Raw genomic sequence first — 13,254 nt, 5'->3', positions numbered from 1 at the left:
TCGATTTTTCCTGTCTTCGCAATTTAAACTTGGCGTGCCTATGGCTTAGAAGGTTTTAACTTCAAAAATAGTTTATGTAGGCTAAAAATCGCGCACAATATCAAGTATTGATTTTTTTTTGTATTGGTTTTGCTTTATGATATTTTATAAAGCCCATACCATACATTTTTGTGGGATAAACAGGGAAGAGTAAAGGCCCAGATGAGGCCACGAGTGCATAAACAGAGATCCTGGTTTGGGCTACCTTTGAATTGGAGGCAAAATATAGTTTGAAAATAAAATCTCGGTGATTGATTTTTGCTACTCAACGGGTGCCTCTGAAGGCATGATATGCCCCAGCGTCCCCCCAGTGCTCTATTTGATATTCCCCACCATTGTTTTTGAGACCATGTGTGGTTATGCTTTAATAATGATTCATTTCAAAAGTGTTTTTTCATATTTTGAGGATGAATAATTCCTCGTGTATTTTATCGTTTTAACACATTGTTTTTTTATGTGTTACAGCTTGAAAATAAATGCTGACGAAGAGCAAGTAAGACGTGTTCATAATTCACTGACAATATGGATTCTTGAGGCTAAAGGAGTAGCCGCAAAAAAAAGGTAAGTGCCATATAAAAAAGTAGTAATCCAAGCGGTAAAGATACGGTAAAAAATTTAGTAAAAATTTCCCTTATCAAAATCAGGCTAATTGGCCAATAGTTTTTGTACTTTGGGCTATCAATTCCAAGAAAACTGGCAACCTTGCGTGCAGATAGGTAGGTGTCACCTTTTTTCGAAGCCTATTAAGTAGTAGCCTTGAATATGGGAGAACTTCCGTATTTGGACGTCACCAGGAGGAGGGATGAAACGCGGGATAGCTTCTGTGGAAACCTAAAATGACACAACCCTTAAAATCACTAATTTCTTCTCCTTGAAAGTTAACGGTATTCAAGCTTAATGTGGCTGTAAGCGAAGAAATAGATCCCGAGAAACACAATAAACCTAACACAATAGACTGTCTGAATTTTGAAGACTTTCGTTTTGTTTGTAGTATAAAGGTTATAAACTAAACTTCTAAGTTAGACCAATTTACTATATTAAAAATTATCAGGTAATTAGCAGATGGAGAGGGATACTCTTTCCCCTAGTGATTATGATTTCAATATGTCTGAGTTTACATTCTCAGGGTGTAGAATTGGGAAATTTATGGTTGAATGGGTGATGTTTTATTTCAAATGATGAAAATTCAAAACAAAGGCATTTTTTCGGTAAGGCTATTTATTAAATGCAAATTTATTTCGAGCAAGTGATTTGCTGGTTGTTTTATATTTGCATAAGTACCATTACTGTGCTTCCCAGTCCTTCCGCACCAGAAGGAGCCTTTTGGACCTTCACAATTAAGTCATTAAGACTAATTTATGAGTGTCTCTAAAAGAGAGGCAGTAACTTATAAATAAGGCATTAAACATCCCTGCCATTTTGCAATATTGTGTTAGCAGGACTATCGTTGGAGGGGGTGAGTTCGGGATTTTATCCCCCTCAAAATTTTGTCAAACTCTTAAAAGCGTAACAAAAAATGAACATAAACAAATTTGGGATGCGTTTTTTTTTTTATTCTAAACTGTAAAACTTCCCTGAACAAAGATCTTGGACGCGTCCTTTCCTGTTAGCCTTACTGGCGGGGCATGCTGGAAAGAAAGAATTAAAAATAAACAATGAAATACCAACAAACCATGTAAAAAAGTGATTTCCTTCATTTTACAAGCTAGGGGTGGGGGTTGAAAGCTGCCAACTGAGGGTTTTGGACCCTGGAAAAATTGAATGGCTATCTTGGAATTTTCATTTACAGGTTGTTTGATCGTCGATGGGCAGAAAATGAGGTTGGGCAGATGAGGATGGGCAGAACATGACATAAAATTGTAGTAAACACTGCTTTGCTGTGGAACCATCTCATTTGTTACTCGAAAAGGTCATAATATGATGATGATTCATGCACGACCTTATTTTATTTTTATTTAATATAATTTTAGTATATTAAATATAAATTTATAATTTTATTAAATATATAATTTTATGATTAATTAATTGTATTATTAGCATCAATTAATTAATTAATTTTATTATTAATTTTAATCAATTAATTTTATTATTTAAGAAAGTTTTTTTTAATATATTAATTTTATTATTAACAAAAAACTAAACAGAACCACATTCCCTCCGAATGACATTGCATAATATGGAAGAGGAAAAATGGGAAATCGAATGGCTATCTTACAATTTTCATTTACAGGGTTTTTGATCCTTGATGGGCAAAATAATATCATCATCTAGTGATGATTCGTTAAAAACAAGCGGCTTGGCGGCATACGTGTCATGCCTTACGGGTATTTTTCGCTGTAGGGACCTCAAAACTTCCTGTTTGGGGTTTTAGACCTCGAAAAAGTAATTAGGTCTATTATGGTTTCCATTATCTTGGATTTTCACCTTGTTTGTGCAGAAATTGAAGTTTGAGGCACAAAATGGTAGAAAACGCCACTTTGCTGTGGCTCAATCCCTTTAGTTACTGAGAAAAGACAAAAGATACTGCTATCCCCTTTCAAATAAGTCCCGTCTCACCATTCCACCCTTGGAATTAAAAAAGAAGAATGAAAGGAGGTACATTAAAAGGAGATAGAGTGTCAAGGAGCGTCGTTAATACATAGAAATAAAAGAAAGATAAATCAGTGTGACAAAAGATAGACAAAAGAAGAAAATAAGATAGATAAAAAGAATGATGAATCATTGCTTCCCAAATAAAAAGTGCTTTTCCTTGTTGTTTAAGATGGGAACCATTAACTCTCCTACACACGGTTTTCTAATATGGCGATTCCTCTAGTATGTTGTACGTTTCGATTTGCTGCCATTTGTGGGAGGTTTCTGCATTTTTGAAAAATGCCAGTAGATTTGTTTTGAAATAATCTTTTGTTATGAACATGGGTTGAAATAATATTCATCATTTCTGAATCAACTTTTAATAGCAATTTTTTTTTCACTTGAAAGTTTTTTGGTACTTGTCTGTTAGGCGGAACACTCGAGAATTGTGCTGTGTAAGATCTGACAGAAACCAGTTTGCTTCTCTGGGATCAGTTATGATTTGTTTATTTTGAATGAGAAAAACTATGACGTATGTATAATTTTAATTAATTATTTAATATATAAAGGAGGCTAGGGGTTAGGTATTTAATTCAATCCGATCTCCGCGGCCTGTTTTGCGTAATTCTTGTCGTGGTTTCCGTAGTTTTGTTTCCGTAGTGTTAAATTATCCTCATGTTTTTGTATATTTCATTAGGATTAATCTAACTTCACTTCTTGTGTCTTTTTTGTTTAAAAGACAAGTACTGTTTATATATATATTAAATAAAAAAACCAATTTTTTTAGCTGAAAGTAAGGAGCGACATTAAAACTTAAAACGAACAGAAATTACTCCGTATATGAAATGGGTTGTCCCCTCCGCAATCCCTCGCTCTTTACGCTAAAGCTTTTAATTGTTTTAAAAAATAGAATTGTGGCAAAGAGTCAAACTTTAGCGTAAAGAGCGAGGGATTGCGGAGGGGAGTAGAATATACATATATAATATATTGATATATGTATATATATATATATATATATTATATATATATATATATATATTGTATATATACATAATATATTGGTATATATATCCATATATATATATTGATATATATATATATATATATATATATATATATATATATATATATATATATACAAATTACTAGTTTTGTTAGAACAGGCCTTGGTTTCTCTCTTCGTTTGGTTGCAGCAATCGCCATTCTCATTATCTTAATACCTCAATTGGAGTAAATCAAACTACTAAGTAGGGCGGTACTGTGACTTAGATAAAGACTATCAATACTCTTATTAATAAATAGTAAGTTTACCTTTCCTCCCACCCTCCCTCTTAAAGACAGAAAAGTAATTTTACCAATTTCACTTTCAACCTAAATTCTTTAAAATAATACTACAATCACAAACCTGTCTTGTATAACCTCTTGCACACCAAACGACATCATGCTTTTGTTTACATTCCTAAGCCTCCATTGTAATATTTTTTTTTAATATTTTTTATGCGTCTTTTATCTTGCTGCAATGTCACTTTCTTTTCACCCCTTAGCTATGAATTAATTTTACAGGATGCTATTATGACTACGAAAGTTGCATGAGATTTGTCAGTTCTTTGTAACAATAGACAATAAACGTTAACGGCTCATAGCCTATATCGGCTTATTTATGAGAAGTTGCGTTTCGTGTTAAGCTATTCTGTTATTGCGAACTAAATCAGATTCTTTTATGTTGCAGAGATCTTCCGCAATAAAGATTATGGGAAATCATTAAATTTTTAGTGATTGAGTTTATTACTATACTGATAATAAGTGTCGAAGGGTGAGGCATGACCGCATGCAGGATTTTTTTTTTTTTTTTTTTTAGGCTATTAGATTTTGTTCTTAAAAAAAGTGCCCGGAAATTCGAGACAATTTTGAAGGGGAGATGGACTCCAAGGCCTGCTTACTTGGATGCGCCCCTGGAGGGAAGACAGGAGTGTCACAAAGCAGTCATGAGGGAGGAATCAATTTTCTAATGAATCTGTGATAATAGGGTGAAGCGGTTTAAATTGAAGCAAACGTACTCTTTTCGTCCGCAACTCCCTTTTCAGATCGTTTTTACGAACGCATTTTCGTTCATAGGAATTTGGTCCAAAAGCTAAACCTTCTTAGGCTGTTCGGTACCTTATTTTGATCGACGTATTTTTGCTTCTTTCTTTTAATTCGGCTCCAGCTTCCTAAAAAAAAAATGCATTACTACATACGAAGGTCTTTTGTGGTTGCAGTACGGTTTCAGGTTTACCTCTTTTATTTTTAATTTGGTTTCAGCTTCCACAAAAAAACTGCATTACTACATACGGAGGTCTTTCATGGTTGCAGTACGGTTTCAGATTTGCCTCTTTTTTTTTTATTTGGCTTCAGCTTTCACACAAAAAAAGACTGCATTACTACATACGGAGGTCTTTCATGGTTGCAGTATGGTTTCAGATTTGCCTCTTTTTTTTAATTTGGCTTCAGCTTTCACAAAAAAAGCTGCATTATTACATGCGGAGGTCTTTCATGGTTGCAGTACGGTTTCAGATTTGCCTCTTTTTTTTTAATTTGGCTTCAGCTTTCACAAAAAAACTACATTACTACATACGGAGGTCTTTCATGGTTGCAGTACGGTTTCAGATTTGCCTTTTTTTTTAAATTTGGCTTCAGCTTTCACAAAAAAGCTGCATTATTGCATGCGGAGGTCTTTCATTGTTGCAGTACGGTTTCAGATTTGCCTCTTTTTTTTAATTTGGCTTCAGCTTTCACAAAAAAACTGCATTACTACATACGGAGGTCTTTCATTGTTGCAGTGCGGTTTCAAATTTGCCTCTTTTTTTTTAATTTGGCTTCAGCTTTCACAAAAAAACTGCATTACTACATACCGAGGTCTTTCATGGTTGCAGTATGGTTCCAGATTTGCCTCTTTTTTTTTGGCTTCAGCTTTCACAAAAAAAGCTGCATTATTACATGCAGAGGCCTTTCATGGTTGCAGTACGGTTTCAGATTTGCCTCTTTTTTTTAATTTGGTTTCAGCTTTCACAAAAAAACTGCATTATTGCATGCGGAGGTCTTTCATTGTTGCAGTACGGTTTCAGATTTGCCTCTTTTTTTAATTTGGCTTCAGCTTTTACAAAAAAAACTGCATTATTACATGCAGAGGCCTTTCATGGTTGCAGTACGGTTTCAGATTTGCCTCTTTTTTTTTTTTAATTTGGTTTCAGCTTTCACAAAAAAGCTGCATTATTGCATGCGGAGGTCTTTCATTGTTGCAGTACGGTTTCAGATTTGCCTCTTTTTTTAATTTGGCTTCAGCTTTCACAAAAAAAGCTGCATTATTACATGCAGAGGCCTTTCATGGTTGCAGTACGGTTTCAGATTTGCCTCTTTTTTTTAATTTGGTTTCAGCTTTCACAAAAAAGTTGCATTATTGCATGCGGAGGTCTTTCATTGTTGCAGTACGGTTTCAGATTTGCCTCTTTTTTTTAATTTGGCTTCACCTTTCACAAAAAAAAACTGCATTACTACATACCGAGGTCTTTCATGGTTGCAGTATGGTTTCAGATTTGCCTCTTTTTTCTTAATTTGGTTTCATCTTTCACAAAAAAAACTGCATTACTACATACGGAGGTCTTTCATTGTTGCAGTACGGTTTCAGATTTGCCTCTTTTTTTTTAATTTGGCTTCAGCTTTCGCAAAAAAAACTGCATTACCACATACAGAGGTCTTTCATGGTTGCAGTACGGTTTCAGATTTGCCTCTTTTTTAATTTGGCTTCAGCTTTCACAAAATAAGCTGCATTATTACATGCGGAAGTCTTTCATGGTTGCAGCATCCATGTAAAGAGTTAACCACAACCTATACTAATGAAGTGTTTTAAAAAAGCTGCACAAAAAAAGCTGCATTATTACATGCAGAGGCCTTTCATGGTTGCAGTACGGTTTCAGATTTGCCTCTTCTTTTTTTTTTAATTTGGTTTCAGCTTTCACAAAAAAAAACTGCATTACTACATACGGAGGTCTTTCATGGTTGCAGTACGGTTTCAGATTTGCCTCTTTTTTTTAATTTGGCTTCAGCTTTCACAACAAAGCTGCATTATTACATGTAGAGGCCTTTCATGGTTGCAGTACGGTTTCAGATTTGCCTCTTTTTTTTAATTTGGTTTCAGCTTTCACAAAAAAAACTGCATTACTACATACGGAGGTCTTTCATTGTTGCAGTACGGTTTCAGATTTGCCTCTTTTTTAATTTGGCTTCAGCTTTCACAAAATAAGCTGCATTATTACATACGGAGGTCTTTCATGGTTGCATTACGGTTTCAGATTTGCCTCTTTTTTTTAATTTGGCTTCAGCTTTCACAAAAAAGCTGCATTATTACATGCAGAGGCCTTTCATGGTTGCAGTACGGTTTCAGATTTGCCTCTTTTTTTTAATTTGGCTTCAGCTTTCACAAAATAAGCTGCATTATTACATGCGGAAGTCTTTCATGGTTGTCGCATCCATGTAAAGAGTTAACCACAACCTATACTAATGAAGTGTTTTAAAATGTATCTTTAAAAATTTGCTTTATGAGAAAGAACTGTCTTCTTCAGGTAATCCAGGAACGGTCAGATTAACTTTCATAATAAAAAAGTTATTTTGAAAACAAATTTACAGGAACTTTGTAGATACTCCTGTAAATTCAGACTTAAGCCTGAAACTTACTATTGGGATGCCATTGGTTGACGGGAGAATTACAGCCCTACACCTTGAACCAAAAAAGAAATCTTATTTTTACATGGCTAGTGTCGATATGTCTCTTATTTGCTTCACCGCTAGCAAAGTATAATAACAGAGAGCTGTCTAAGGGCTCATTCGAAAGATTATTTTTTTTATATACATTCTATCTATAAATTCGACTTGATCACGAGATCATAAAATGCCTAATGGCACCCAAAAACGCACTTTGGGTGCTATTTCAGAAATGGGGGGGGCTGAAAAGAGTGAAATAGGTATCATCATAATCTCTTTGGTAAAAGCCCTAACACTAAGGCTCAAAATGCCTTTTCTTTTATGCTACCCCTGTAAGGCCACACGAGTGTTTTTCATATTATCTGCTACCTTACAAAACAAGCAGAGGCGAATGAAACATCGTATAGAGATGTTTTATTGTTCGATTCCGAGTTCTTTTATCATATTGACGTCAATTCAAGATTTCACTTCAATGTAGTTTTCTTTTATTTTTCAATGTTATAAATATAAAAGCATTCATAATGGATTTTTTTTTTAGTAAAGTACCAATGACGCAATAGGATTTAGGATTTTTATGGTTAGGGAGGGAGGAAGGGGACAGTAACCAAATTCCTTTTTATATTAAATTTTTGTTCGTTTTAAGTTAGAATTGAATAATATGTATAATTTTTACTCATTTTAAGATTTATTTGTTCTTCTGTATCAGTGTTTATTATTGTCATATTTGATAACATCATTTATTTTAGTTTCTTTGCGTTTTGGCTTTCATTTAATCTTTCATGGTAATTTTTGGTCGTTTCTAGTTTGAATTATTATAGGAATTTGCTCTAATCACGGAAACACCATAGAGCAAATCACAGCCCATAATGACAAAAAATTTAAATTGGATCTTAAAAAAAACATTACGATTCATAAAAACATTTTATAGCAGAAAAAAATTTGAAGGAATTTCAATAAAGAAAACGAAACCCCCTGGTAATGGTCCTGGGACGTAATGAAGGACACACCAATTTCGAAAATTCAATATAACAAAATTACAGCCCCCCCCCCCCCCCTTAAACAACATGGATGATTGTGTTGAGCGAGTGATGATAAATTCAGAGAGAGTGCTTGCTCATTTGAAAGAAAATGACAATTTCAAGTTCCCTTTTTAAGAAACAAAAGAGATCATGCCACAGCGAAGTGAGATTGTCTGCCACTTTGTTCAACCAACTATGTGTATAATAAAAATTATACACATTATTCAATTCTAACTTAAAACGAACAAAAATTTAATATAAAAAGGAATTTGGCTACTGTCCCCTTCCCCCCTCCCCGAACCATAAAAATTCTAAATCCTATTGCGTCATTTGTACTTTACTGGGAAAAAAAAATCCATTAAGAATGCTTTTATATTTATAACATTGACAAATAAAAGAAAATTACATGCTTGTTTTGTAAGGTAGCAGATAATATGAAAAACATTCGAGTGGCCTTACAGGGGTAGCATAAAAGACCGGGCATTTGGAGCCTTAGCTTTAGGTCTTTTACCAAAGAGATTATGATGATACCTATTTCACTCTTTTCAGCCCCTCCATTTCTGAAATAGCACTCGAAATGCGTTTTTGGGTGCTATTTGGCATTTTATGATCTCGTGATCAAGTCGAATATATAAATAGAATGTATATAAAAACGTTATCTTTCGGATGAGCCCTTGGACAGCTATTATTATACTTTGCTAGCGGTGAAGCAAATAAGAGACATATTGACTCTAGTCATGTAAAAATGTGAGGGTTTATGTTAGGGAAATGAAACTATCAGGGATGAATCTAGCCTATAGTCTTTCAGCCTGTAGACCCATCCCTGGAAGTTTCATTTTCCTAACCTAAACCCTTTCCAAGATAGCAAGAAGTAAATTAACTAGAATTTTACCATATATATATATATATATATATATATATATATATATATATATATATATATATATATATATATATATATATATATATATATATTGTAACGAGAGCACGACGGCATCGCCGCTGGGCCCTGGCAAAGTTCTATATATGGATTTTCATTGTCGCTGATTTTCCTTTTTATGACTGAAATTTCTTTTCCAGATATTTTTGTACTTTGTGTCTGGATAAAACACCATACATTAGAACAGCATCAAAAACGAAGACTGACATTTGCTTTTGGGGTGAAAATTTTGAATTCAGCGCTTTGCCAGCAGTAAATACTGTATATGTGCATTTGTATAGAGAAGTGGATAAAAAGAGAAGAAAAGAAAAAAATTCACTAATTGGTATGTTGTCTTTAATTTAATCTTACTAAAATATTAGTACTATAAATTGCAGGCAAATTCAGACAAATCAATGCTGGTAAGTATTCAATTTTCTTGGGTAAAGGGTTATAAACTTAACATAGGCCAATTAAAATTGATATATAAGGAATTATACCTAAAATCGTAAAATGTCTAGATGTTAATATTTGCTGACTGTTGTTTTCCAACATTTTACAGGATTTTTGGGAAAGTAGCCTGTACAGTAAGACGATTTTAGATAGTTTCAAAGGAGAGAATAATTCTAGTAGATGATTAAATAATATTTTAAAAAATCACCTAAATTAAGAAACGTGTTAGAAATATAAAAAATATTATCCATTTTTTTTTAATTTATCAAGGGAGTGTTTTATTCTGACAGGGTTCTTTCTTGGAACACCCCCCCACCCCCTATTGGACAAGAAAACTTACAAACCAAGTTTTTCATCTTACGTTTAAAATTTTCAACAACTAGTGAAATTGCATTCGACCAAACAATGGGAGTTTATGTTGTAATTTGACCTCCTTCCTCCATATCATATAATAAGGACGTAAAAGATATACAATATTATCTAAAATACCATCTTGAATTTCAAACCTCCTCCACAGTGGAGTACCCAGGGTGCTGTCTTATGTCCGTTTTTTGAAGCTGTGATTAATAGCATTGCTAAGAATTTTCCGACAGACGCAAATTTCGTCTCTTTTATGGTATGAGCATCACCAACGACGGTGCATATGATGTCTTGGGAGTCTTAGAAGTCTTAGGAGTCTTGGGAGTCTTAGAAGTCTTGTATGTCTTAGAAGAGTCAACACTTCTAAATCCACGCAAAATTTGTAAGATTATTACGATTTTTGGTTAAACTATTGCTACGATTATACGGCTATATGATTATTTTGGTTATTACGATTTTTAACTATAGGTTATTACGATTCTTTATGCAATAGCATGCTGCCTAAGTAAAGAACGGAGTATGCCCCATGTATTATTGTTATATTTTTTCACCTAGCGACTTTGTATGGAAGCAATTGGGATCGGAGGGCAACCATCCCTCTTACACGCCTGCGTTTGCTACCCTCTTCCTCCCAAAAAAACCTCATCCGATCAAAATTTTGAGATAGTGAATTTGTTTGGTATAATTGAAAGATTCGGTGATTAGGCCTCTGGGCATAGTAATTGAAACTAAAAAAAGGCACTAGAACTTTTGATTCCCAATTGAATGAGCCCCCTCCGAAATTCATACGACCACCCCTTCAATATGAAGAGCCTCTGGGGGATAAAATAAATAAGTATTAAAACATTGAAGCCATATGGATATATAGGCTACCATAAGCAACTCTATAGCGTTGCATCTGATCGCTAGGTACTTCCCCTTTCAAAAGAAAATTATTCATAATGTTCAGTAACTTATTTCTAACTTCATAACCGCCATATTAAAACGAAACGAAAAACTATCAAACAGTTCGCGATAACAAACTGTATGTAAGTTATATGTAATCTTACCCATCAAACTTACGAGCCTGAGAAAATTTGCCTTATATTTGAAAAAGGGGAAACCACGCCTAAACGTAATAGAATCTCTAATAAAAATCACACCATTAGATTCAGCGTATCCGAGAACCCTATTGTAGAGGTTTCAAGCTCCTACCTGAAAAAATGTGGAATTTTGTGTTTTTGCCTGAAGAAAGATCACGGATGCGCGTTTTGTTGATGTATTAAATAAAAAAAAAAACAAGTTTTTTTTAACTGAAAGTAAGGAGCAACAATAGAACTTAAAACGAACTGAAATTACTACATATATGCCTATGAGGGGGTTGTCTAATACGCTGAATCAGACGGTATGATTTTTATTAAAAATTCTATGGCTTGCAGGGATTGTTTCACCTTCTTTTCAAAAATTGGGCAAATTAATAAATGAAGCTATATTTGAAATCAGCATATAACCCCAATCCTTTTGATATGTCTGTTGATGTCAAAATTCCGTTTTTTAGAGTTAGGGCTACAGGTCTTTACTCACTTGCAGTTACCAAGAACTGTTTGATGATAGGTGACACAAAATAATTCCATTCAGTTATTATTACAAGATTATATCTCACTCAATAATGATTTTGATGAACTGTTTAATACTAAGTAAGTATGAGTAGAGGTACACTTAAGTTCTCCTAAATAATGTCTACATTTGGCTAGGGTCCTCTGATATTGGTTTAAAAAGCTGATCTCTACTAATTGTATGGGGTTGCCACCTCGACACATTTTATGTCAAAAGGATAAATTACCATGTGCCGGGACACAATGACATAGAAGGACAAGCAAGTGACAAATTTTAGAAGTTTGGGACATAAAAGGATATAACGGGGCATTTTGTAAATTTACGAGATAAAATAAAACGTTTCCCAACTTGATATACATTTTGGAAAAAAGAAATGCCACTATTCATTAAAGTATTTCTTTTTCTTGGTGTTTTTTTAGCATCCAGGTTTTGCCAGAGATGTCAAAAGTTTAGCGTTTACCCAAAGTAAGGGATTTACTTGTTTATATGATTTTCGTTCTTTCACACTAAGTCATTTATATGAATGCTTTATATGTATATATTACGTTTTCATTATTTCGATGTTAACTGGCCGCTTTGAAAGGGGTTTTCAAAGCGTCTTTTGGTGAATAATACAACTTGTAAAAAATAACCGGTAGGTAATTATCGTCAAATAGCCTATAGTTTTTTAGATTAAAAGATGGACAAATTTTAGATAAAAATGACACATTTTTGCATCCTCAGGACACAGATTCATGGAACAAAAAGTTGGCAATCATGTTCATCGACAGCTAAATCTCGGGAACTGCTAGAAACAGTTGAAAGGTCTTCTTACGTGAGCTAAGATCTCTCTTGTCAGTATAAACCTATAGCCTTAAGCTCTAACGCAAATCTTTGAGCTTCGCCTTTAGACAAGAAAGTAGTAAGCGCCTATTGTACTATACCTGCCATTGAACAACAAATAAATCGATTTTTAAAATTTTATTTTACTTTTTGAAAGGCTGGGTATTTTGGCGTTTATTCTGATCTTAGGAAAAATTGTACTCATATTTAGATAATTCACGCGGCAAATACGCACTAATGATATAAAATTTAATGTAAACTTGGAGACTCTCCAAGATGGGAAGATAGACGGAGATGCACAGAAAAGGGATGCACACGCGCGCTATGTGATGTAATACGGTCATGTTTTTGCAAGAAGAGTTACAAAGATTACAGATGATTCCCAAGAATTGTATGTTAAGCCTAATTAGCTAAATTGCAATGCTGATCCCCTATTAGAGAACAGCTTAACGAACGGCTTTGATAATCGAATGAGAAGTTTAAAAGTATAAAATAGGACCTCTAGGCGTGACAGTGATGTTTGAAATCGTCATTCACGTTATCGCTGGGTCTGACAGGTTTTGACGTGTGTTGTGTTCTCAAAAATGTGTCTAGACTAGTGATTCCCAAGTGGTCCAGGTGTACCCCCAGGGGTACAAGGGAGGCTCGACGGGGGCTCCGTTGGCGTGAAAAAAAATAGTGGTTCACAATTCGTAAACAGGGATCCACGAAAATTTATCTGGTTCGGTTAGGAACTAA

General features: G+C 34.2%; 1 protein-coding gene across 6 annotated transcripts in view; it reads left to right on the top strand.

Moving 5' to 3' along the window:
* LOC136041872 (disabled homolog 2-interacting protein-like) overlaps positions 1-9,877 on the top strand; it is a 173,786-nt gene extending 163,909 nt beyond the window's left edge. For 3 of the 6 annotated variants that reach the window (XM_065726658.1, XM_065726659.1, XM_065726657.1), the window contains 2 exons: positions 505-600; positions 9,447-9,877. In XM_065726658.1, coding sequence (XP_065582730.1) covers positions 505-600; positions 9,447-9,651 — 301 coding nt within the window. In that variant the 3' untranslated portion in view covers positions 9,652-9,877. The remainder of the gene's footprint in view (positions 1-504; positions 601-9,446) is intronic. The other 3 variants (XM_065726660.1, XM_065726661.1, XM_065726663.1) reach the window with 3 other exon arrangements.
* The last annotated feature ends 3,377 nt before the right edge of the window (positions 9,878-13,254 follow it).

This window comes from Artemia franciscana, unplaced genomic scaffold, assembly GCF_032884065.1.
Source record: "Artemia franciscana unplaced genomic scaffold, ASM3288406v1 PGA_scaffold_47, whole genome shotgun sequence".
NCBI lineage: Eukaryota > Metazoa > Arthropoda > Branchiopoda > Anostraca > Artemiidae > Artemia > Artemia franciscana.
Note: the sequence above shows the minus strand (reverse complement) of the source record. Positions and strands in the feature narration are given on the sequence as shown.